Source organism: Bubalus bubalis, chromosome 2 (genome assembly GCF_019923935.1).
Source record: "Bubalus bubalis isolate 160015118507 breed Murrah chromosome 2, NDDB_SH_1, whole genome shotgun sequence".
In the NCBI taxonomy this organism is placed as follows: Eukaryota; Metazoa; Chordata; class Mammalia; order Artiodactyla; family Bovidae; genus Bubalus; species Bubalus bubalis.
The window spans coordinates 123,572,128-123,595,094 of record NC_059158.1 but is presented as its reverse complement, the minus strand read 5'-3'; the positions used below and the strand labels follow the sequence as shown (position 1 = coordinate 123,595,094).

The following is a 22,967-nucleotide window of genomic DNA, read 5'->3' as shown; positions in this document are numbered from 1 at the left end:
ACCCACTCCAGTACTCTTGCCTGGAAAATTCCATGGACAGGGGAGCATGCCAGGCTACAGTCCATGGGGTAGCACAGAGTTGGACATGGCTGAGGAGATTAAGCAGCAGCAGCAAGGGCACAGTTGAGTGGAACTGGGGACATTCACACTGTTGTACAACCATCACCACTGTCTTTCTCCAGAACTTCTATCACTTGCAAAATTGGAACTCTGTCCCCATTAAACTGTAATCCCATCCCCTAGCCTCTGGTACCCACCCTTCTGCTCTCTGTCTCTAAACATGATGAGTCTGAGTACCTGCTCTGAGTGGAATCACACAGTTCAAAAGACCTTTTAAAAAGTAAAGGATAACTTCACTTAAACATGAAAACAGTAATAGAAATAATACATTGTATAGAAAATAGCATCTACAACTCACTAGAGGTACAGATAATGTGGGGTAAGGAACGAAATTCAGGGCTGCTAATCTTTAGTCAGGGCAGGTCCCTGGTTGCTAGCTACTCTAAATATTTTGACAAGCATTAAATAATCACATTCTAGGGAATTCTCTGGTGGTCCAGTGCTTATGACTCTGTACTCTCATAAGACACATGGCATGACCAAAAAAAAAAAAAAAATCACACTCTAGAAACCATGCCATCCCCAATATTTACCTTTGCTTCTTCCAGGAGTAGACACTGAAACTCCTTATCCTGTATTCTTAAATACTACAGCTGGGAGCTAATCCATGAATAGTTTTCATAACAATATTTTAAAGTTTCTTACTGTTTAGTCCATGATACTAGGTTGGTAGTTTCATATAAGCCATATAATGTATCTATTGCATTTAATGTATCATTCCAAGAATTTATACAAAAACTGCTGCTGCTGCGGCTGTTAAGTCGCTTCAGTCATATCCGACTCTGTGCGACCCCATAGACGGCAGGCTCCCCCATCCCTGGGATTCTCCAGGCAAGAACACTGGAGTGGGTTGCCATTTCCTTCTCCAATGCATGAAAGTGAAAAGTGAAAGTGAAGTTGCTCAGTCATGTTTGACTGGCTCCTCCATCCATGGGATTTTCCAGGCAAGAGTATTGGAGTGGGGTGCCATACAAAAACTAGAAAGCCCTAAATAAAAAAAAGTACTCCACCTTTTACCATGGCCCCTGATACACACATTCCTTTTTTTTAAATTTTTTTTAAATTTTATTTTATTTTATTTTTAAACTTTACATAATTCTATTAGTTTTGCCAAATATCAAAATGAATCTGCCACAGGTATACATGTGTTCCCCATCCTGAACCCTCCTCCCTCCTCCCTCCCCATACCATCCCTCTGGGTCGTCCCAGTGCACCAGCCCCAAGCATCCAGTATCGTGCATCGAACCTGGACTGGCAACTCATTTCATACATGATATTTTACATGTTTCAATGCCATTCTCCCAAATCTTCCCACCCTCTCCCTCTCCCACAGAGTCCATAAGACTGTTCTATACATCAGTGTCTCTTTTGCTGTCTCGTACACAGGGTTATTGTTACCATCTTTCTAAATTCCATATATATGCGTTAGTATGCTGTATTGGTGTTTTTCTTTCTGGCTTACTTCAATCTGTATAATAGGCTCCAGTTTCATCCACCTCATTAGAACTGATTCAAATGTATTCTTTTTAATGGCTGAGTAATACTCCATTGTGTATATGTACCACAGCTTTCTTATCCATTCATCTGCTGATGGACATCTAGGTTGCTTCCATGTCCTGGCTATTATAAACAGTGCTGCGATGAACATTGGGGTACACATGTCTCTTTCCCTTCTGGTTTCCTCAGTGTGATACACACATTCCTAAACTGACCATCTGTTAGTGTTGCTCCAATCCTTAGTTCCATGCAAACCAAGGGCAATTTTCCAAATCATATTTGCACTAAATCCAAGGGAGAAAAGCAGAGTATTACAGTTTTCAAGCTAAGCTCTAGAAAGGTCAATACTGCTTTCCTAAATTTTGTTTTTCAGCCTTTCGATGACTTTCTCCAGTAGTCAAAAGTCTGGGATTCAACATTTTGTGAGAAAAACTTGAAAACAAAACAAAACAAATTTAGGCCTTCCATTGAAAGCTCTCTTTGGGACTTCCCTGGTGATCCAGTGGTTAAGAATCCACCTTCCAATGTAGGGGACATGGGTTCAATCCCTGGTCCAGGAACTAAGATCACACATACCTCAGGGCAACTAAGCCCATGCATTATGACTACTGAAGCCTGAGAGCCTACAGCCTGTGCTCTGCAACGAGAGAAGCCACTGCAATGAGAAGCCATGTACCACAACTAGAGAGGACCCTAGGAGACTTTCAGGTAAGCTTGTCTATAGCACTCCAATCAACTGGTCAACCAAATCAGTTTGATGCTAGGAGAGTCAGGTGATCCACATGGAGAGGACAACTAGCCAATCAACTGGATTTGCTCCAGATTTCAGCCAGTTATTCAGTATGAGATAGACACTGCCAGGGAAATTTCAGAGTAAGATGATTTAAGATGAATCTTTCTAGAGTCATGGAAACAGGAAGATGTAACATTTCAGTGCCTCTCAAAAGCATGCTTTCATTTACTTATATGTGCAGGAAGAGTAGCACTGTATCCGATCCACAACACTCTCTAAGAAACGAAGTGATGGCTGGGCTTACCCAGTTTTAGAGCAGTTTCAACATCTGCAGGTGAAAGACAGCTGAAAGGCCTCTGCATCCCATGGTTGGATGTTGGATAAATGTTGGATAGAAACTGGAATGCTACTTTTTGTTATTTACAGAAGCTGTCAAAACACAGTTCACCAGATTTTAAACCACCAGAGTTGTTTATAGGTAATTGGCAAATGTCCATGTGGGATTTTATCTCAGCGGGGAAAATTTACAACTATCAAATCCAGCCCATGAGAACGTAGTTGATGAACAGATACAAGTCTGTCTCCTGACCTTTTGGACAGTGACTGAGGTGTCACCCAATCCTCAGAAAGGCTCGACCCAGACCACACCTGCTTCTCCCCAGAAGCAACCTCAAAGAGAGCAAACCTGGGATATTAAATGAAAATTCTACAACTTCTGGCAATTTAGTCTAAATTGATTTTATATATATATATATATATATATATACACACACACACACATAAAGAGAACATATATTCTTCTGAATCTACCTTCTGCTAAATTTATGTTTTCCCATCACCTTTGTCCTTCCTCATAATGTGCAGTATTTTTTTTTTTTCTTTAGCTATAGAAAGAATTGCTTTATTCTGACATTTAAACACATAAATGTCATTGGAATACAGGCTGCTCTGTCCATGGAATTCTCCAGGCAAGAATACTGGAGTGGGTAGCCATTCCTTTCTCCAGGAAATCTTCCTGACCCACGAATTGAACCCAGGTGCCCCACACTGCAATGGCACCCCACTCCAGTACTCTTGCCTGGAGAATCCCATGGACGGAGGAGCCTGGTAGGCTGCAGTCCATAGGGTTGCTAAGAGTTGGACACGACTGAGCAACTTCACTTTCACTTTTCACTTTCGTGCATTGGGGAAGGAAATGGCAACCCACTCCAGTGTTCTTGCCTGGAGAATCCCATGGACAGGGGAGCCTGGTGGGCTGCCATTATGGGGTCGCACAGAGTCAGACACGACTGAAGCGATTTAGCAGCAGCAGCAGCACCCCACACTGCAGGCAGATTCTCTACCATCTGAGCCAGGGAAGCCCCATATATAAAATAGATAACTAATACGGACCTACTGTATAGCACAGGAAACTACTCAATAGTCTGTAATGGCCCATATGGGAAAAGAATCTAAAAGTGGATATATGTATACATATAACTGATTCACTTCACTGTACACCTGAAACTAACATAATAATGTAAATCAACTATACTCCAATAAACTTTTAAAATAAAAACAAATAAACATATAAATGACATTGGAACCCTCAGACATTTTCATAAGAATGAAAAATGGTGCGGTCATTTGAAAAATAGTGTGGCAGCTTCTCAAAATGTTAAACAGGGAGTTACTATTATAGCCTAGCAATTCTGTTTCCAGGTATGTAGCCAACAGAAATGAAAACACTTATCTGCATAAAAACAAATACATGTTTATAGCAGCACTATTCAAAGTAGCCAAAAAGTGGAAACAACTCAATGCCCATCAACTGATGAACAGATAATAAGATACGGTTTATCCATATAGTAGAACATTATTTGGCACTAAAAAGGAATAAAGTACTGATACATGCTACAAGCTGGATGCAAACTGAAAACATTATGCTAAGTAAAAGAAGTCAATCACCAAGGACCATAAGATATATGATTCCATTTTTAGGAAATGTCCAGAATAAGCACATTTATAGAGACACAAAGTAAATTAGAGTTTACTTAAGGCTGTGAAGTTTGAGGGAGAAATGAGAAGGTGGAAGGTTCTTTTCAGGCAATAAAAATAGCCTAGAATTGTGGTGATGGTTGATACATACTAAAAACCACTGAACTGTATGCTGTAAATTAGTACAATGATATGCAAATTCTATCTCAATAAAACTTTTTAAACAATATATACGCCAAGAGAGGGTGGAGAGGATACATTAGGAATTTGGGGGTAAGAGATACACACTACTATACATAAAATAGATAAATGACAAAGATCTACCATATAGCACAGGGAACTATACTCAGTATTTTATAATAACCCATATGGGGGAAGAATATATAAATATATATATATGTATAACTGAATCACTTTCCTGTACACCTGAAACTAACATAACACTGTAAATCAACTATAATCCGATAAAAAAAGAAAACAGTTTAAAATGCACACACACACACACACACACACACAGATATAAACATGCCAAGAGAAAGAAGCTCTTAGCCCTAGAACCTACAGCTACACCCTGACTCCTCCCTGCCTGCCTCACCCTGGCCCCTCTCCCCAGCTCATGCAGAGTTCCTCACAGGTTGTTTCGGGGGCTTCACACAACCCCTCTGACATCAGCCCAGTCCCCGAGCCTTGGAAACCCACCTTCAGCTTGGCCGCCAGCCTCCCCACCCCAAGCCTCTCATAGCAATTTCTCTGTAAGTTGTCCACCTTTGTTGAAGTGTGAGCCAAACTGTTTGGTCTCATCTGCGCATCATTTAGGCAAAAATCTCCTTGGTGACGACAATGACGATGGCTGTCAACTTTCAGAGCTACGCAGCTATCACCAAGCAGAGTCTGGATGGGAATCTAGACCCTGCACGGTGTTGTCTCCTTTTCAGTTTCTTTACTGAGGGTCCTCACAGGCCAGGCAGGTAACACTGAGCGGAGAGGCTGGCCTGTGAGGCAGCAGGGAGAGGTGGGGACGGTGGCGCCTGGCAGAGGCATGGCCCTCTGAAGGGGCAGTGTCCATGCCGTCCCTGCTGAGCTGATTGTGATCAGAAAGGAATCTGGGCCTGGTACTTCCGGAGCTTTCTTTTTTCAAAACAAAACAAAACAAAACAAAACAAAAAACAACCCCAAAACGTGGAAATCTAAATTTCATGTGAAATCTTCTGATTTTTCAATGCTGGCAACTAACTGAAATTTTTAAAATTTATTTTAAAAAAGTATAGTTGATTTACTATGTTGTGCTAATTTCTGCTCTACAGCAAAGTGACTCAAACATGAAAGTGAAAGTCACTCAGTTGTGTCTGACTCTTTGTGACCCCATGGACTGTAGCCTGCCAGGCTCCTCAGTCCACGGAATTCTCCAGGCAAGAATACTACAGTGGGTTGCTGTTCTCTTCTCCAGGGGATCTTCTGGACCCAGGGATAGAACCCGGGTGTCCTGCATTGCAGGCAGATTCTTTACCGTCTGAGCCACCAGGGAAGCCCCCAGTTATACATATATATAAATGTGTTATGCACACACATTTTTTTCATTTTCTTTTCTACTATGGTTTATCACAAGACATTGAATATAGCTCCCTGTGCTTTACAGTAGGACCTTGTTGCTTATCCATTCCCTACAAATAGTTTGCATCTGCTAACCCCAAACTCCTAGTCCATCCCCTCCCATCCTCCTCCCCCTTGGCAACCATAAGCCTGAAATGTTTACAAAAAAATAAATCATGGGAACCCCCACTATGTGGACTAAACGGAGCAGGTCAGTTTAATAAAATCAGAAGCACAAATTTGGAACGGGCAGATGGATGACACGCTGAGGGATAAACCATTTGTGCCAGACAAGATAGGATTGTTGGAGGGACACACCCCACTCTCTGCAGCAAGATGATCCTCAGAAAACCATCCTGGGCTTTAGTGCTTCACAAGAAGCTAAGAAGGGAGAGACCGAGTTTGAGGGGCTGAGAAGGAAGAGGGCTAAGAAGGAGCTGGAGGCATAGGTGCCAGAAGCCTGTGCCTGTCCTGTGAGACACATTAACAGGTGGTCAGTGCGGCCGGAGGAGGTGCTGGCTCTCTGGGTGTGGAGCAGGGCTACTGGGTGAGGTTGGCTGCAGAGGCAGCATCTGCATGGGCATCATTTCTGGCCCCAGAGCTGGGCCTCACAAGCAGCCCCCGGAGAAGTGATGGTGCAGAGGTGGGGGAATTTGTTTTCACTGAGGGCTAGGGGCTGAGGGCAGAGGCAGGGAAACAGTAGGAGCTGAGCTGCAAACTGGGGCTTCCCAGGTGGCTTGGTGGTAGAAAATCCACCTCCCAATGCAGGAGCCACAGGGGGACATGCGTTCAATCCCTGGGTTGGGAAGATCGCCTGGAGGAGGAAATGGCAACCCACTTCAGTATTCTTGCCTGGAGAATCCCATGGACAGAAGAGCCTGGTGCTTTACAGTCCATGGGATCACAGAGTCAGACAGCACTGAGTGACCGAGCACACGTGACTGCAAATCAGCCTCGAGGGCAGGCGGTGGCCTGATGGGCTCCCAGGTGAGAGGTAAGACTGGAGGTCACAGGTGAGGGATCACTGCTTCTTACTCACCGAGCAGTGGCTGCAGCAAGTCCACTAATGTAGGGAGGAGCATTAATATTTTATCACAGATCATGTTGAGCCAAGCACCCATGCTGCAGTTGCCTTTCAAACCAGAAGTGTGTGTACTCTGTGTTATAACTTCTCCTTCTTTTAGCCAAAATGCCTAATCCAACTCTTTTTCCTCCAATTAATCACATCCTGGGATCCACTGTATTAATATAAATCCAGTATTGCATGTCTTGCACATAACTTTTCTAAAGAACCTTAATTTATGAACTATATGTATCAGAATAATGTACATAGCCATGTAATGTAAAAAAGAAAAATCTACATAATTAATGCCACCAACTATCCAAGTCTTACAGCAACTAGAACAATAAGTGAACCGTGAACAGTGCAAGGTCACACTGAAGAACCCCTCTGTCCCCAGGAGGGAGCACCAGGAGTAGCCAGTCCTATACTCTCCATCGTGACACCACCCATCAGGAGATAATCACCCCGCCAGGCAGCAGCTCACATCACCTCAACCTCACATGGAATCCGCATCGTCACTCCAGAGAAGGGAGATTCCAGAGTCAGATAAAGCCGGACAGAGCTGACAAGCGGGTGTGTGACCCAAGGGCGTCTGCTTGCTGTGCCTTGTGGCGATGCTACGGCTCCTCTCCTTCACCAGCTGGAGCTCCCAGTGCTAGACTCCTGGGGCTGCTGTGGCTGAGGACTCTTCCCATGACCTTCTCCAGAGAAGTACCTTCAGCTGAGGGGCTGGGCACCCTCACCCCTGCCCTGCACTCCTTTAAGGGTTCTGCCTTAATAAATCGTGGGCAATGAATCCTTATTTCCGCTTCTAAGGAACCTAAGGCCCTACTGCTACATTTAAATATTTGCAGTCAGTGCCTGTGAGAGTGCTGCACTCAGTAGTCAGAAAATTTGGAAAATTCAGCAGTGGCCACAAGACTGGAAAAGGTCAGTTTTCATTCCAGTCCCAAATAAGGTCAATGCCAAAGAATGTTCAAACTACTGTAATATTTTCTTCATTTCACATGCTAGCAAGGTAATGCTCAAAATTCTTCAAGCTAGACTTCAGCAGTATGTGAACCAAGACCTTCCAGAGGCACAAGGTGGTTTAGAAAAGACAGAGGAGCCAGAGACCAAATTGCCAACATCTGTTGGATCATAGAAAGAGCAAGGGAATCCCAGAGAAACATCTACCTCTGTTTCACTGACTACGCAAAACCTTTGACTGATGGAATACAACAAACTATAAAAACTCTTAAAGGGATGGGAATACCAGACCAACTAATGTGTTTCCTGAGAAACCTGTATGCAGGTCACGGAGCAACAGATAGAACTGGACATGGAACAAGGGACGGGCTCAAAACTGGAAAAGGAGTACGTCAAGGTTAAATATTGTCACCCTGCTTGTTTAACTTATATGCAGAGTACATCATGCGAAATGCCAGGCTGGATGAATCACAAGCTGGATTCAAGACTGCTGGGAGAAACATCAACAACATCAGATATGCAGAGTACCACCCTAATGGGAGAAATCGAAGAGAAACTAAAGGATCTCTTGATAAGGGTGAAAGAGGAGACTGAAAAAGCTGGTTTAAAGTTAAACATTTGAAAAATGAAGATCATGGCATCTGGTCCCATCACTTCATGGAAAATAGATGGGGAAAAAGTGGAAACAGTGAAAGATTTTATTTTCTTGGGCTCCAAAATCACTATAGATGGTGACTGCAGCCCTGAAATTAAAAGATGCTTGCTCCTTGGAAAAAAAGCTACGACAAACCTAGACAGCACATTAAAAAGCAGAGACATCGCTTTGCCGACAAAGGTCCATCTAGTCAAGGATATGGTTTTTCCAGCAGTCATGTATGGATGTGAGAGTTGGACCATAAAGAAGGCTGAGTGCTGAAGAATTGATGCCTTCAAACTGTGGTGCTGGAGAAGACTTTGGAGAGTCCCTTGGGCAGCAAAGAGATCAAAACGGTCAATCCTAAAGGAAATCAACCCTGAATATTCATTAGAAGGACTGATGCTGAAGCTGAAGCTGCAATACTTGGGCCACCTGATGTGAAGATCCAACTCATTAGAAAAGACCCCGATTCTGAGAAAGATGGAGGGAAAGAGAAGAAGGCGACAGAGGATGAGACGGTTGGATGGCATCACCGACTCCATGGACATGAGTCTGAGCAAACTCCGGGAAATAGTGAAAGGCTGTGGAGTTGCAAAGAGTTGGACACGACTGAGCGACTGAACGAGACAACAGGACAAGCAGTGCCTGATTCCGAGGTGTACTGGGGCCCCCTCCTGTCTTGTGCCTGGCTGTGCACAGCAGTGCTGGCCATGCCTCCTCTGGTTCCCGCACAGGCCACTCAGGTGAGGCTTCTATCAGGTAGACTAGACTGTGCGTTTCTCTGCTTTCATTGTTCACTGGCGGCATCATTAAAACCCATGCCCCCCAGCACAGCCTCTGAGGCCTTTCTTTCTCAGCCCTCTCCCTGCTTCCCCTGCCCCAGGCTAATGAATGTTCCAGACAGGCCAAATCTGCTGTGCCTTCTACACCTCTGACTCTGTCCAAGCCTCTGTGCTACCTAAAACACCCCTTTTTCCTTCTGTTCTGCTCCCTTCCATCAGCTGATTTGAAAGCTCAGGGCAAGCACGTTCTCCTTTGGGAAGTCTCGTCTGAGCCTCCCTGTCCCACCTGCCACCAACTCACTTCACACTGAGCTGGATTAGGTGTCCTTCCTCAGAACACTCTGAGTTAGAAATTAGAATCATCCGTTTAACAAACAGCTCATACAACTCAACAACAACAACAAAACAAACAACCCAGGACTTCCTTGGTGGTCTAGTAATCAAGAATCTGCCCGCCAATGCAGAGGGACACAGGTTAGATCCCTGGTCCAGGATGATCCCACGTACCTCGGAGCAGCTAAGCCTGTGCACCACAACTAGAGAAAGCCTGCACACAGCAACACAGACCCGGCGCAGTCAAAAATTTATATTAAAAAAGATCAATACCCCAAGTATTGGAATACTCCATGCCTTTAAAACAAAACACATTGAAAAACAGGCAGAAGACCTAAACAGATATTTTTGCAAAGAAGACATACAGATGGCCAATAGGCACATGAAAAGATGCTCATTATTGCTAATTATTAGAGAAATGCAAATTAAAACTACAATGAAGTACCACCTCATTTTCAGAAAGGCCATCATTAAAATATCTACAAACAATAAGTACTGGAGAGAGTGTGAAGAAAAGGGAACCTTCCTACACTGTTGGTGGGAATGTAAATTGGTGTAACCATTGTGGAAAAAAGTATGGAGATTCCTTAAAAAACTAAAAATAGAGCTGCCATATGATCCAGCAATCCCACTTCTGGACATACATCCAGACAAAACTATAATTCAAAAAGATACATGCACCCCTCTGTTCATAGCAGCAGTAGCCAAAACATGGAAACAACCTAGACATCCATCAACAGAGGAATGAATACAGAAGATGTGGCACATAAACACAATGGAATATTACTCAGCCTTAAAAGAATGAAATAATGCCATTTGCAGCAACATGGATTGACCTAGAGAGTATCATGCTAAATGAAGTAAGTCAGAAAGAGAAAGACAGATCTCATATTTCATTTCTTTGTGTAATCTGGGGCTTCCCAGGTGGTGCTAATGGTAAAAACCCTCCCTGCCAATGCAGGAGACATAAGAGACACAGATCTGATCCCTGGGTTGGGAAGATCCTTTGGAGGAGGGCATGGCAACCCACTCCAGTATTCTTAGTTAGAGAATCCGATGGACAGAGAAGCCTGGCAGAGTTGAACAAGACTGAAGCGACTTAGCATGCACACACACATATAAAACGTGATACAAATGAACTTATTTACAAAATAGAAACAGATTCACAAACATAAAGAACAGACTTGTGGTTGCCGAAGGGGAGGGGGTTGAGGGAGGGATGAATTGGGAGTTTGGGATTAGCAGATGCAAACTATTGTATACAGAATGGATAAACAAAAAGGTCCTATTGTGTAGCACAGGGAATTATATTAAATACCCTGTGATAAACCATAGTGGAAAAGAATATGAAAAAGTATGTGTGTATATGTATGCAAGAGTGCGTGCTAAGTTGCTCAGCCATGTCCGACTCTTTGCTACCCACCGGACTATAGCCTGCCAGGCTCCTCTAGGCAAGAACACTGAAGTGGGTTGCCGTGCCCTCCTCCGTGTATGTGTGTGTGTGTGTGTGTGTGTATATATATATATATGCCGTCTATGGGGTCACACAGAGTCGGACACGACTAAAGTGACTTAGCATAGCATAGCATATATATATATATATATGAATCACTTGGCTATGCAGCAGAAGTTAACAAAGCATTATAACACAACTATACTTCAATAAAATAAAGAATTGTCTATTTGTGAGATGAGATTCATGTATCCTCAGTAATACCATTGTGCCTGGCACATAGTACGCATTCTATAAAGGTTTGTTGAATGAATGAATGTTGAATAAAGAACCTACCCAAATAATACCTTTAACCCCTAGGATAGCCTAAAATTAACAGAGGACATTTCAGGAGAAAATCCTTTCAAATACTCACCCTATCCTACCCTGGGCTGCTACCAGACATTATGGATTGAATGCAGTGTGGGCAGCTTGTGTCATTAAAAGTTGGGGAAAAGCATTAAGTCTGGGAAAGGTGTTGTTGGCTAGAAACAAAATAGCACTCTGAAGTTTTGAAATATTTTTGAAATTATCAAGGTGTTATACACAGTAACTCAAGTTTTATAAACTGTTTAGCTGAAATTTTCATTCTGATTACAAATGAAGGGCATGATGTATAAAATACCTTGAGAGAAGCCTCCAGGGAAGTAAGCAGATCTGTGTGTTTAGAACCAAGGCTGGGCTTCCTTGGTCGTCCAGGGGTTCAGACTCTACACTTCCACTGCAGGGGGTACGGGTTCGATCCCTGGTCCAGGAAGTTCCACATGCAGTGCAGTGTGGTCAAAAAACAGAACCAAGGCTGATGTCTGCATCCTTTCCTTCTGTCTATGCACCAGTGCTCTCAACCTGGACAGCCTGGCTTATGGTCCAAACAAGGAGTGACGCGTGGAGGGAGAGGGAGAGAGAGAGAGGGAGGGAGGCAGATGAACTAGGAAATCAATTGTTTCCACCACTTTGGTTTTGGTTGAAAATTGCTATTCATCCATTTAAAGTAAATAGCTATGTTTGGCATCACAATGCATAGAGTTGAGTGGGGGTGAGTAGTCTTGCCAGGAAGGATTCACCTCTGTTAGCCCCGTAGGGTGCCTACATAGACCACTTAGTGCTGAGGAGGGGCCAGTGAAGACAAGGTGGATGAGGGGAGGGAAGAGGTGCTGGGAAAGAGTTCTGGCTGAGCATTTTGGGGGAAAATAGAGACAAGAAGAGCCAGGGGCCAAGAATATACATCACCAAAAATATAAAGGTTTGATAACACCCACCATGGGCAATGATGCAGGGGAAAAGGGAGTGTGTGCGATGGGCACACCCATATGGGAGAACAATTTGGCATTAAAAGGTGACACTGAAGCTATGTGGACTGGCAATTACACCTCTAGGTGCACAATGCAGAAAACTCTGGAACACACACCCCAGACCATGCACAAGGATATACAACAGCAGTGCTGGTCAGGGCAAAAAAAAAAAATAGTGGCAATAATCCATAGGTCTGTTAGCAGAGAGAAGATTTTTAACATTGCCATAAACACACACAGTGAACTACGACGGCTCTGGTTAACGTGGTTAGACCACGAGAGCATAATGTTGGATCAAAAAAGCAAGTTACAAAAGAACTGATGCAGAGTATGATTTCATTTATATAGAGATCAGGGACTTCCCCGGTGGTCCAGTGGCTAAGACTCGGTGCTCCCATTGCAGGGGGCCCGGGTTTGATCCCCAATCAGGGAACTAGATCCCATATGCCGCAAGGAAGATCGAAAAGATCCTGTATGCCACAGTAAAGACCCGGCACAGCCAAAAAGAAAAAAGATCAAACACTGGCAGAGCTAGACCATGTGTTATTTAGGGGTGCCCATGTATGTGTCAAAACTATTAAATCAAAAAATTATTGCCACAAAATTCAGAACAGTGGTTGTAAAGTTACTGGTAGTGCTTTATGTCTTAATGTCTTAAAATGAATTTTCAACGTATTATCATTCTTTAAACTGTGCATATTATTATATATTCTTTTGTATGTGCTATTTATTGATACTTCTTAAAGAGCTGTTTTCAAAAAATAAGAGAGATGGCGAGTCAGAAGCCCATGGGAAGCCTCTGGGCAGGGGGCAGGGTCTCACATCAGCTGAACCAAGGCAACTGTTCCAGATCTAAATGGTGAGTTTCAAAGGCCCTGAAGCTCAAACACCCTGGTCACCTCCTCCCACCACCAAAAAGCCTCAGTTGCTGCCTCTCTTCCTCTGCTACTGGGTCTTTAGCAACTTGTATCCCCCTGCTCAGTGCCGCCTATAGGCCCTTGAACATGCTCTGACCCCCCAACACAGGCTGAAGCCCACAGTCTTTGCTTACTCTCTGTCCTTAGACCAAGAGGCCTCTAGGGACTTCCCTGGTGGTCCAGTGGCTGGGATTCCTCACTCCCAATGCAGGGAGCTCAGGTTCAGTCCTTTGTAAGGGAACTAGATTCCACATGAATGCTGCTACTAGGAGTTCACAGGTCTCAACTAAAGATCCTGCATGCTGCAACAAAGACCGAAGATCCCACATGCCACAAATAAGACCAGGTGCAGCCAAAAAAGAAAGAAAAGAGGCGTCTAGCATCTGCTGGCTACGGCCTGGATTCATCACCTGCAAGGCATGATCCACACTCTACTGCCACCATGCTTCTGTACACCCTGTTTCCCTGCCTGGATGCCATCCTCACAGCCTACCCCACAGTGTCCTCTGAGGATAACTGGATGCCCCCCCTTATGCGGGAGGACTTTCCCCATCCCCCCAGTCAGTTCTGTACTCCCTCTTCTGGACCCACACAGAACCCCTCGTGTGTCTTGATGGCAACACTTAGCAAGTGGTGTAATTTCTTAATGACATGGTTCTGTCCCCGTTAGACTTTAAGATCTTCAGAAGGAGAGCTTTTGTCTACTGGTCTTTTTACATAGGTGATACTCAAAACATCACCCAAGCAGGACTTCACCGGCAGTACACAGCCAGCATGGATACAAGGCTGGAGCCAGGTGCTGCAGGTACCCCCGTGCCCAGACTGCTAGTATTAACAACTTGGTTACTGCATCACTGGAGGTGAGGAGTGGCAGAAGGGGGGCCAGGCAGATGAGCTGGGGGGACAGGGACAGGACAGTGTGTATTTCTCAACCAGTACAGAAATATTTCAACATTTAACAAACTTTAACAACTGGTGTGGCCATTATATCTCGAGTCTAACTGCTCAACATTCATCTTCTTTATGTCCCTAGAGACACATGGCACTGTGCCTGGTAGTAGGTATTCAATATTTACTGGAAAAACAAGAAACATCTTAAAGTACACCTAAGTCACCAACTATTTTCCCAGCAAGGAGAAAGGACTTGAGATTTGGCTTCCATTGCGACCGTCTACTGTCTTTGCCTTCTCTGCCACCAATCTATCTAAAAACAGATTAATGTCTGGGCATGAGATGCACGCTGGTCCAACAGCATTCAATCCAATCCCGAGACTTCTATGTGAATACTCCCAGCCTCACAGCCCCTCCAACCACCCCTGTTGTCAATAGTGTTTGGACCTTCTGGCAGCTGTCTTGCCCCGTGCAGGGGAGCTTGTTGAGAAAGAAGCCTGCACAGGGCAGCAAAACCAAGACATGGAAAGGGTCAGGTTTCTCCAACCTTTGTCAAAACTCTAGACCCAGCCATGCCTGAAGATCCACCTTGTTCCTTTCAGGTTGATGACCTAATACACTCCTTTCCTGCTTATGATATTTTGACTTGACTGGGTTTGTTTGTTTCCTTTTTTTAATTTTGGTTTTTTGGTTTGTGAGTGGTTTTTTTTTTTGTCTTTGCAACTACAAGTCCAGTCTAATTCAGCTAGGAGGAAAACTTTCCATTAGGTAAAATAGAAATCTAAGTTTTTACATATAAGAGTCTCTCTTTTCACATCCCATGACACTTTGGTAATTCATTTTGATAACTTACCTTTCACCAAGTAGAACATTTGATAGATTTATAAATGAGGGAAAGTCCAGTGTGTTCACGACAGGATAGGCATGAATGGGAATAAGCAAAGTCTCATCTCCCTAAAATTAACAAGAAAAAAGTCAAGTTAACCATGCTTGAGACTATAATTTTCTCTTTTTTTAATTTAAATTTATTTATTTTAATTGGAGGCCAATTACTTTACAATATTGTATTGGTTTTGTCATACATCAACATGAATCCGCCACAGGTGTACATGTGTTCCCAATCCTGAACCCCCCTCCCACCTCCCTCCCCATACCATCCCTCTGGGTCATCCCAGTGCACCAGTCCCAAGCATCCTGTATCCTGCATCGAACCTGGACTGACGATTCATTTCTTATATGATATTATACAAGACTATAATTTTCAAAGATGAATTTGTAGATCCTTTATTTCTTGTCTTGCTTTCTACCATTAAAAAATATTTCCAGAAAAAAAAGGAAAACATTTCCTTAAAAAAAAACCCGAGTGCTTAAATATAACATTTGAAATATTGACTTTTCTTAGTTATAAACAAAGTAGAGAAAATTTTAAGTATATTTCATTGAAATTACATTCAATATTATTCAGGAAAGCTAAAGATAATCATATGATGACTTCATGTAGAGATGAAGACAGTAATCTGTTTCTATTTCAGAATATTATAGAGAAAACAGTCTTGCATGGCCTGAGATAAAGAAAAACCAGCACAGAATCAGCTGATCCAGACAGCACTGAACAGCCAACACTGGACCAGCCAGAGGCACAGAGCCCTACTTCTAGACCTGCCCAGTGCATGACCTCGAGTAAGACTTCTGACCTCCCCACAGCTCATGTCTTCCTTTGCTTTCAACTGGGGATAATTCCATCTTTCTTCAAATGTATTTTTGAGAATGAAAGTAGATGATGGCCTTAAAAAGTTTAAAGTGAAAGTGAAGTCGCTCAGTAGTGTCCGACTCTTTGCGACCCCATGGACTATAGCCCACCAGGCTCCTCTGTTCATGGGGTTCTCCAGGCAAGAATACTGGAGTGGGTTGCCATTTCCTTCTCCAGAGGATCTTCCCAACCCAGGGATTGAACCCAGGTCTCCCACACTGCAGGCAGATGCTTTAACCTCTGAGCCACCATTGGCTCAGAGAAAAAGTTTAAAGAGCCATAGAAATAGGTGGCACTACTCACTGCTACCTGGTAGCAGGACACCTGCCCTGGTGTGCTATACAGTGCCTGTCACGAGGGACTTTTGTTTTTGGTACAGAATATTCTTTCTGAAAGCAATATTCTGATCTCATCTTTAGTTCCCTCTCCCCTTTTAAAAGCTGAAATTTGTTTATTGCTAAAGCATACTCTTCCACTTTAGTTTTGCAAAGTAAAATTTCATTACCCTTGAGGCTTCTCAACTTGTAAGGGCCAGGCATGAAAGTCAGAGCAGGGGGCAGGAGGTGGGGGGAGTGCCAGTTTTGAGGGAGGGGCTGACAGCATGTGGATCTGGGGTCTGGGGGCCAAGGATGAATTAGGTGACCTGGAAGAAGCTCACAGAGCACAGCCTCTGGGGTCGGGCCACGCAGGCCCCCTTCTCTCTGCAGACCCCCAAGGACCGCCTCAGAGGACATCAGCCATTAGTCCTAGGTGTTCATAATCACAGCTCAGGGTTGTTGCTGATTTTCTCAACTAGCGCTTAAAAGGGGACGCTTAAATTATTTGAAAAGCATTCAGTAACTCCCAGGACCACAAGATAAATTAGGTTTTTAGGCCAGGAAAGGTGAGAACAAGCAGTGTCTCTAGCTCTGCCCCAGTGCTCAGCAACCTGAGGCTTCCCCAGCTGGGACCCACATCGCTGGACAAGGACCCTCAAGCCATTCAGGTCGCTGCCTAAGTCATTGGGCTGAGAAACTTTATACTTGTAATTCCATCTCTTTCTTCTGCTCTTGAAGATATAAGTTTTGATACCATCCCACTCCCCAAAAATTTAATTTTAAGGAGCTGACCTTACAGTGAACACGGATGCAATCATAATAGTATCGCCACTCATCTGGAGAAAATGTAATGGTGATCCTGAGAGACAAGCCAGGGACAAGGCGGTGCTCCTGGAAGGCAAGGGGGCACTTGTCAGGAGACCCCAGAGACCAGGAGCAGGACTGCAGGGAAAACACACTACATACCGTCCCAGACAGACCCACCACACGGAAAGCCACGTCCAACAGTGAACATCGAGGGAGAACAGGTCACCAGTGACACTTACCTTTTTCACATACTTGATCTGAAAGTATTTGGTTTGCGGGGGTAAAACATGAACATGTATGTCTTCATCACAAATATTGACCAGATGCTGGAGAGAAAAAGAAGCATTCACATGAACACACTGCTTTATCTATCTGCATAGATATTTACACCTCATCTTGTTCTAAAAGGAGGTGGAGATATGATGTGCTTTTATTTTTATTGTTTAAAAATTTTTTTAATTTTACATTGAAATAGTTGATTTATAATGTTCTATTAGTTTCACATATACAACAAAGTTCTTGAGTTATACATATACCCATTCTTTTTCAGACTTCTTTTCCATTTAAGTTATTACAGAATATTGAGAAGCATTTCCTGTGCTCTACAGTAAGTCTCTGTTGATTAAATATTTTATAGGAGTGTATATATGTCAATCTCAAACTCCTAATTGATCCCTTCCCCTCAATCTTTCCCCTTTGATAACCATATAAATTTGTTTTCAGAGTCTGTTTCTGTTTTGTAAATAAGTTCATTTGTATCATTTTTTAAGAGTCCATATATAAATGATATCATATGGTATTTGTCTCTCTATCGGTCTTACTTCACTTAGCATGATACTCTTTAAGTTCATCCATGTTGCCGCAAATGGCATTATTTTATTATTACTCTAGGAGGTGAGTCCAGAAAGATCTTGCTGGGACTTATGTCAAACAATGTTCTGCCTATGTTTTCCTCTAAGAGTTTTTATACTATCCAGTCTTACATTTAGATCTTTAGTCCATTTTGAGTGTATTTTCTGCATATGGTATATGTTCTGCTTTCATTCTTTTCAGTGTAGCTCTCCAGTTTTCCTAGCACCACTTATTGAAGAGACTGTCTTTTCCTCTGTTGTATATTCTTGCCTCTTCTGTCATAGATTAATTGACCATAAGTGTGTAGGCTTATTTCTGGGCTTTCTCTCCTGTTTCACTGATTTGTGTGTCTGTTTTAGCGTCAGTACTATACTGCCTTGATTCCTGCAGCTTTGTAGTTTAGTCTGAAGTCAGGAAACCCGATTTTTCCCATTCTATTTTTCCTTTCTTAAGATTGCCAACATCCGCTGGATCATCGAAAATGCAAGAGAGTTCCAGAAAAACATCTATTTCTGCTTTATTGACTAGGCCAAAGCCTTTGACTGTGTGGATCACAATAAACTGTGGAAAATTCTGAAAGAGATGGGAATACCAGACCACCTGGCCTGCCTCTTGAAAAACCTATATGCAGGTCAGGAGGCAACAATTAGAACTGGACATAGAACAACACACTGGTTCCAAATAGGAAAAGGAATACGTCAAGGCTGTATATTGTCATCCTGCTTATTTAACTTATATGCAGAGTACATCATGAGAAATGCTGGGCTGGAAGAAGCACAAGCTGGAATCAAGATTGCCTGGAGAAATATCAATAACCTCAGGTATGCAGATGACACCACCTTCATGGAAGAAACTGAAGAGGAACTAAAAAGCCTCTTGGTGAAAGTGAAAGAGGAGAGTGAAAAAGTTGGCTTAAAGCTCAACATTCAGAAAATGAAGATCATGGCATCTGGTCCCATCACTTCATGGCAAATAGATGGGGAAACAGTGGAAACAGTGTCAGACTTTATTTTTTGGGGCTCCAAAATCACTGCAGATGGTGATTGCAGCCATGAAATTAAAAGACGCTTACTCCTTGGAAGGAAAGTTATGACCAACCTAGATAGCATATTGCAAAGCAGAGACATTACTCTGCCAACAAAGGTCCATCTAGTCAAGGCTATGGTTTTTCCAGTGGTCGTGTATGGATGTGAGAGTTGGACTGTGAAGAAAGCTGAGCGCCGAAGAATTGATGCTTTTGAACTGTGGTGTTGGAGAAGACTCTTGAGAGTCCCTTGGACTGCAAGGAGATCCAACCAGTCCATTCTAAAGGAGATCAGTCCTGGGTGTTCTTTGGAAGGAATGATGCTAAAGCTGAAACTCCAGTACTTTGGCCACCTGATGTGAAGAGCTGACTCATTGGAAAAGACTCTGATGCTGGGAGGGATTGGGGGCATGAGAAGGGGATGGTAGAGGATGAGATGGCTGGATGGCATCACCAACTTGATGGACATGAGTTTGAGTGAACTCCGGGAATTGGTGATGGACAGGGAGCACTGGTGTGCTGCAATTCACGGGGTTGCAAAGAGTCAGACATGACTGAGTGACTGAACTGAACTGAACTGAAGATTGTTTTGGCTATGGCGCACTTTTAAACTTTTTAAGTGATTCAAAATCTATCGTATACCACTTAAAGAATCATGAAATAGATACAACAAATACCATTGAAAGAATAATGAAATATGCCCATGTGAATCAGCCCAGCCTAAGACTTTTCCAGAGCTGCAACCCCAGGTGACCCTCTGTGTGACCTGGCACACTCCCCTCTTCCCATCCTGACCAGTCACTTGTGTACTGTTTTGTTGAACTCAACTTACTCCTGTGATTCAGCTAAGCTAAGAAGCCAGTCACCTGCTCACCCTCAGTTTCTCTAATTACATGCCACTTGTCCTGGGGACCTGGTGACACTTAGGCAGTCAAAAAATCAGGAAAAGGAGTGTGGAGAGGACAGCCCTCAAACCATCCCTGGGGCTAACAAAACAGAACACAAAGTCAGGAGTTCTCTCCTGGAGTCAGGAGCAGGCCCTCCTTTGAGACAGAACAACCTGCTTGGTAAGTTAAGTGGGTGTCTGAGTAGAGATGTTTTTCCTTTCTCTACATGAAAGGGGAGCAAGGACTCTGGGTTCTGGGATCTGGCCTTCACCTGGTCAACAGGACAGTTAAGAGGCCCTTGGTTTTCAATGTCCAGACCAGAGGCTGGATGTGCCACATGGCCCACTGTCCAAGGCCTCAAATCCACTGAGTCTCTAAGTTAGACTTAAGATATAATCTCTTGATGAGATGACAGCAAAGCTTGGTGGGTTAAAAGTTCTCATTGGTCATCTATGAATATTCTTAAAGTGACTCCATTGGCATTTTTTTTTTTTTGACTATAGTTGATTTACAACACTGTGTTAGTTTCAAGTGTCAAACTCGAGTTTCAGATTCTTTCCCAGTATAGGTTATTACAAGATACTAAGTATAGTTCCCTATGCTATACAGTAAGTGCTGTTGTTTATCTGTTTTATATATAATGGTGTCTGTCTGTTAATCCCAAACTCTTAATTTATCCCTCGCCTCTTTCCCCTTTGGTAAGTATAAGTTTGTTTTCTTGGTCTGTGAATCTGTTTCTGTTTTGTAAATAAGTTCATTTGTAGTATTTTTTTTTTTTTTGACTCCACATATAAGTGATATCATATAGTATCTGTTTTTCTCTCTCTGACTTACTTCACTTAGTATGACAATCTCTGGTCCATCTGTGTTGCAGCAAACCTAAGTGTCCATCAATAGATGAATGGATAAAGAAAGTGTGGTATAGACAACGGAATATTACTTAGCCATAAAAAGAATGATATATTGCCATGTGCAGCAACATGGCACATCTTTTTAATACAGGAGAAGCCTGGAAAAAATAAAGCTGCCAAGATCTCTCTTGACCTCCAAGGAGCCTGGCACACAGGAGTCTTGGTGAGGTGTGGGCTCTGGAGTCTCCTGACCCCGAGTGGTCCTTCTAGGAGACTCTAGGTACATACAGGGACATTTCAGTGCCCAAACTTCATTTCCTACCTTTTTTTATTTTTATAGTTTGTCAGCAGGTCAGTTTGATTTCTTGTCAAAAAAAATATATGCTTTCAGGGATAAAATGGCATTCTTGCCTTTTCACTTATAACTAACACTGAGGGGAAAATAATCATCATTGAAAGGGAAAAAAACCAACTTCCTTTGTGGTATAGTGGATAAGAATCTGCCTGTCAGTGCAGGGGACGGAGTCCAATTTCCTGGTCCAGGAAGATCCTACATGCTGTGGAGCAACTAAGCCTCTGTGTTACAACTACTGAGCCCAAGCACCTACAGCCCACAAGCCACAACCACTGAGCCTGTGTGCTGCAAATTCTGAAGCCCTGGTGCCTAGAGCCTGTGCTCCACAACAGGAGAAGCCACCGCAATGAGAAGCCTGAGCAAAGCAACTACGGAGTAGCACCTGCTCGCCATAACTGGAGAAAGCCCATACACAGCAACAGAGATCCAAAAATAAAAATAAAACCAAAAATAACAAAAAATAAAGCACAACTAAAAATAAAACAAATAAATAAAGTTTTAAAAAAAGAAAAGGGAAATACAGTGTCTTCTTAGGCCCGTGTTGACTCTAAGGTGAAACTCAGTCCTTGCTTCAGTGTTTCAGAATGGGCCCCCATGACAAACAAACAAGGAACCAGCAACTGGATACCAGACAGTCACAGGTTGAAGAGCTTTTACTCCAGGGTCCGAGGGACTTTGCAAAGACTGCTCACAGCTCCCCCATGCACACACCGCTCTTCACAGTCTCCCTCCCTTTCCCTCCACAGGGCAGAGCAAACCCAGTCTCCAGTGAAGCACTGGCTTTGGTGGGTAGGGTCTATAATCTTCAGCCCCAAGCACTTACGGTATTTTCTAAACACATTTCAGCCTCCCAAGTTGGGGTCCTTTTAATCCTTCCCCTCATGGACACAGCTTCTCAGAGGTAAATACCTAACCACAGACATCTGGGAGCAAAACACAAGCAGCTCTGTAAATTCTTTAAAGTGTTTGAGACAGGCTGGGATCTGGGACTTGGGACTCTGCTCTAGTGCTTGAACCTGGACAAATGTCTCCTTGAGCAACAAAATACAAAGAAACTATAAGGAACAAAAAATAGCTGTGAGCATGTGTTCAGTTCAGTTCAGTTCAGTCGCTCAGTTGTGTTTGACTCTTTGTGACCCCATGGACTGTAGAATGCCAGGCTTCCCTGTTCATCACCAACTCCCGAAGCTTGCGAGCATGGGAAGCTTGCGAGCATGGGAAGCTTGCCAGAATGTGAAGCTTGCCAGAATGTGTAGTTGGGGCAAACTATGTACAAAAAGATACAAAACAATTAAAAAAAAAACAACAAACCCCAAACCCAACCGCTACTTCTGAAGTGCAGTCCTGCATGCTAAGTCGCTTCAGTTGTGTCTGACTCTCTGGGACCCCATGGACTGTAGCCCACCAGGCTCTTCTGTCCATGGGATTCTCCAGGCAAGAATACTGGAGTGGGATGCCATGCCCTTCTCCAGGGGATCGAACTCACATCACTTTATGTCTCCCGCATTGGCAGGCGGGTTCTTTATCACTAGTGCCACCTGGGAAGCCCCTGACCACTTCTGAAGAATCAAGAGCAAAGCAGGCTCTGAGCACATCCCTGCACACATCCCACCAAGAGGGTGAGCAGACCACCCAAGCCGTCCCTCAGGCCTGCCCCCCTAGATTCTCCCCTACCCTCATGCCCATATAAGGAGCCAGCATGCCCTCTGAGGGGAAGAGCGAGTGGGGGGAGCCAGTTGCTTGTCTTCGGTCCCCCTGCTGCAGCATGCATGCTTGCGTGCTCAGTCGTGTCCAACTCTTTTGTGACCCCATGGACTGTAGCCCACCAGGC

At 43.6% G+C, this 22,967-nt stretch overlaps 1 protein-coding gene across 2 annotated transcripts in view; it reads right to left on the bottom strand.

Annotated features, from left to right (window-relative positions):
- Positions 1–22,967, bottom strand: part of CFAP221 (cilia and flagella associated protein 221) — a 127,413-nt gene that overhangs the window by 89,745 nt on the left and 14,701 nt on the right. For both annotated transcript variants that reach the window (XM_006057170.3, XM_044936418.1), the window contains exons 4-6: positions 17,407–17,493; positions 17,153–17,251; positions 15,147–15,247 (exon numbers count right to left, since the gene is read on the bottom strand). In XM_006057170.3, the coding sequence (XP_006057232.3) occupies positions 15,147–15,247; positions 17,153–17,251; positions 17,407–17,493 (287 nt within the window). The remainder of the gene's footprint in view (positions 1–15,146; positions 15,248–17,152; positions 17,252–17,406; positions 17,494–22,967) is intronic.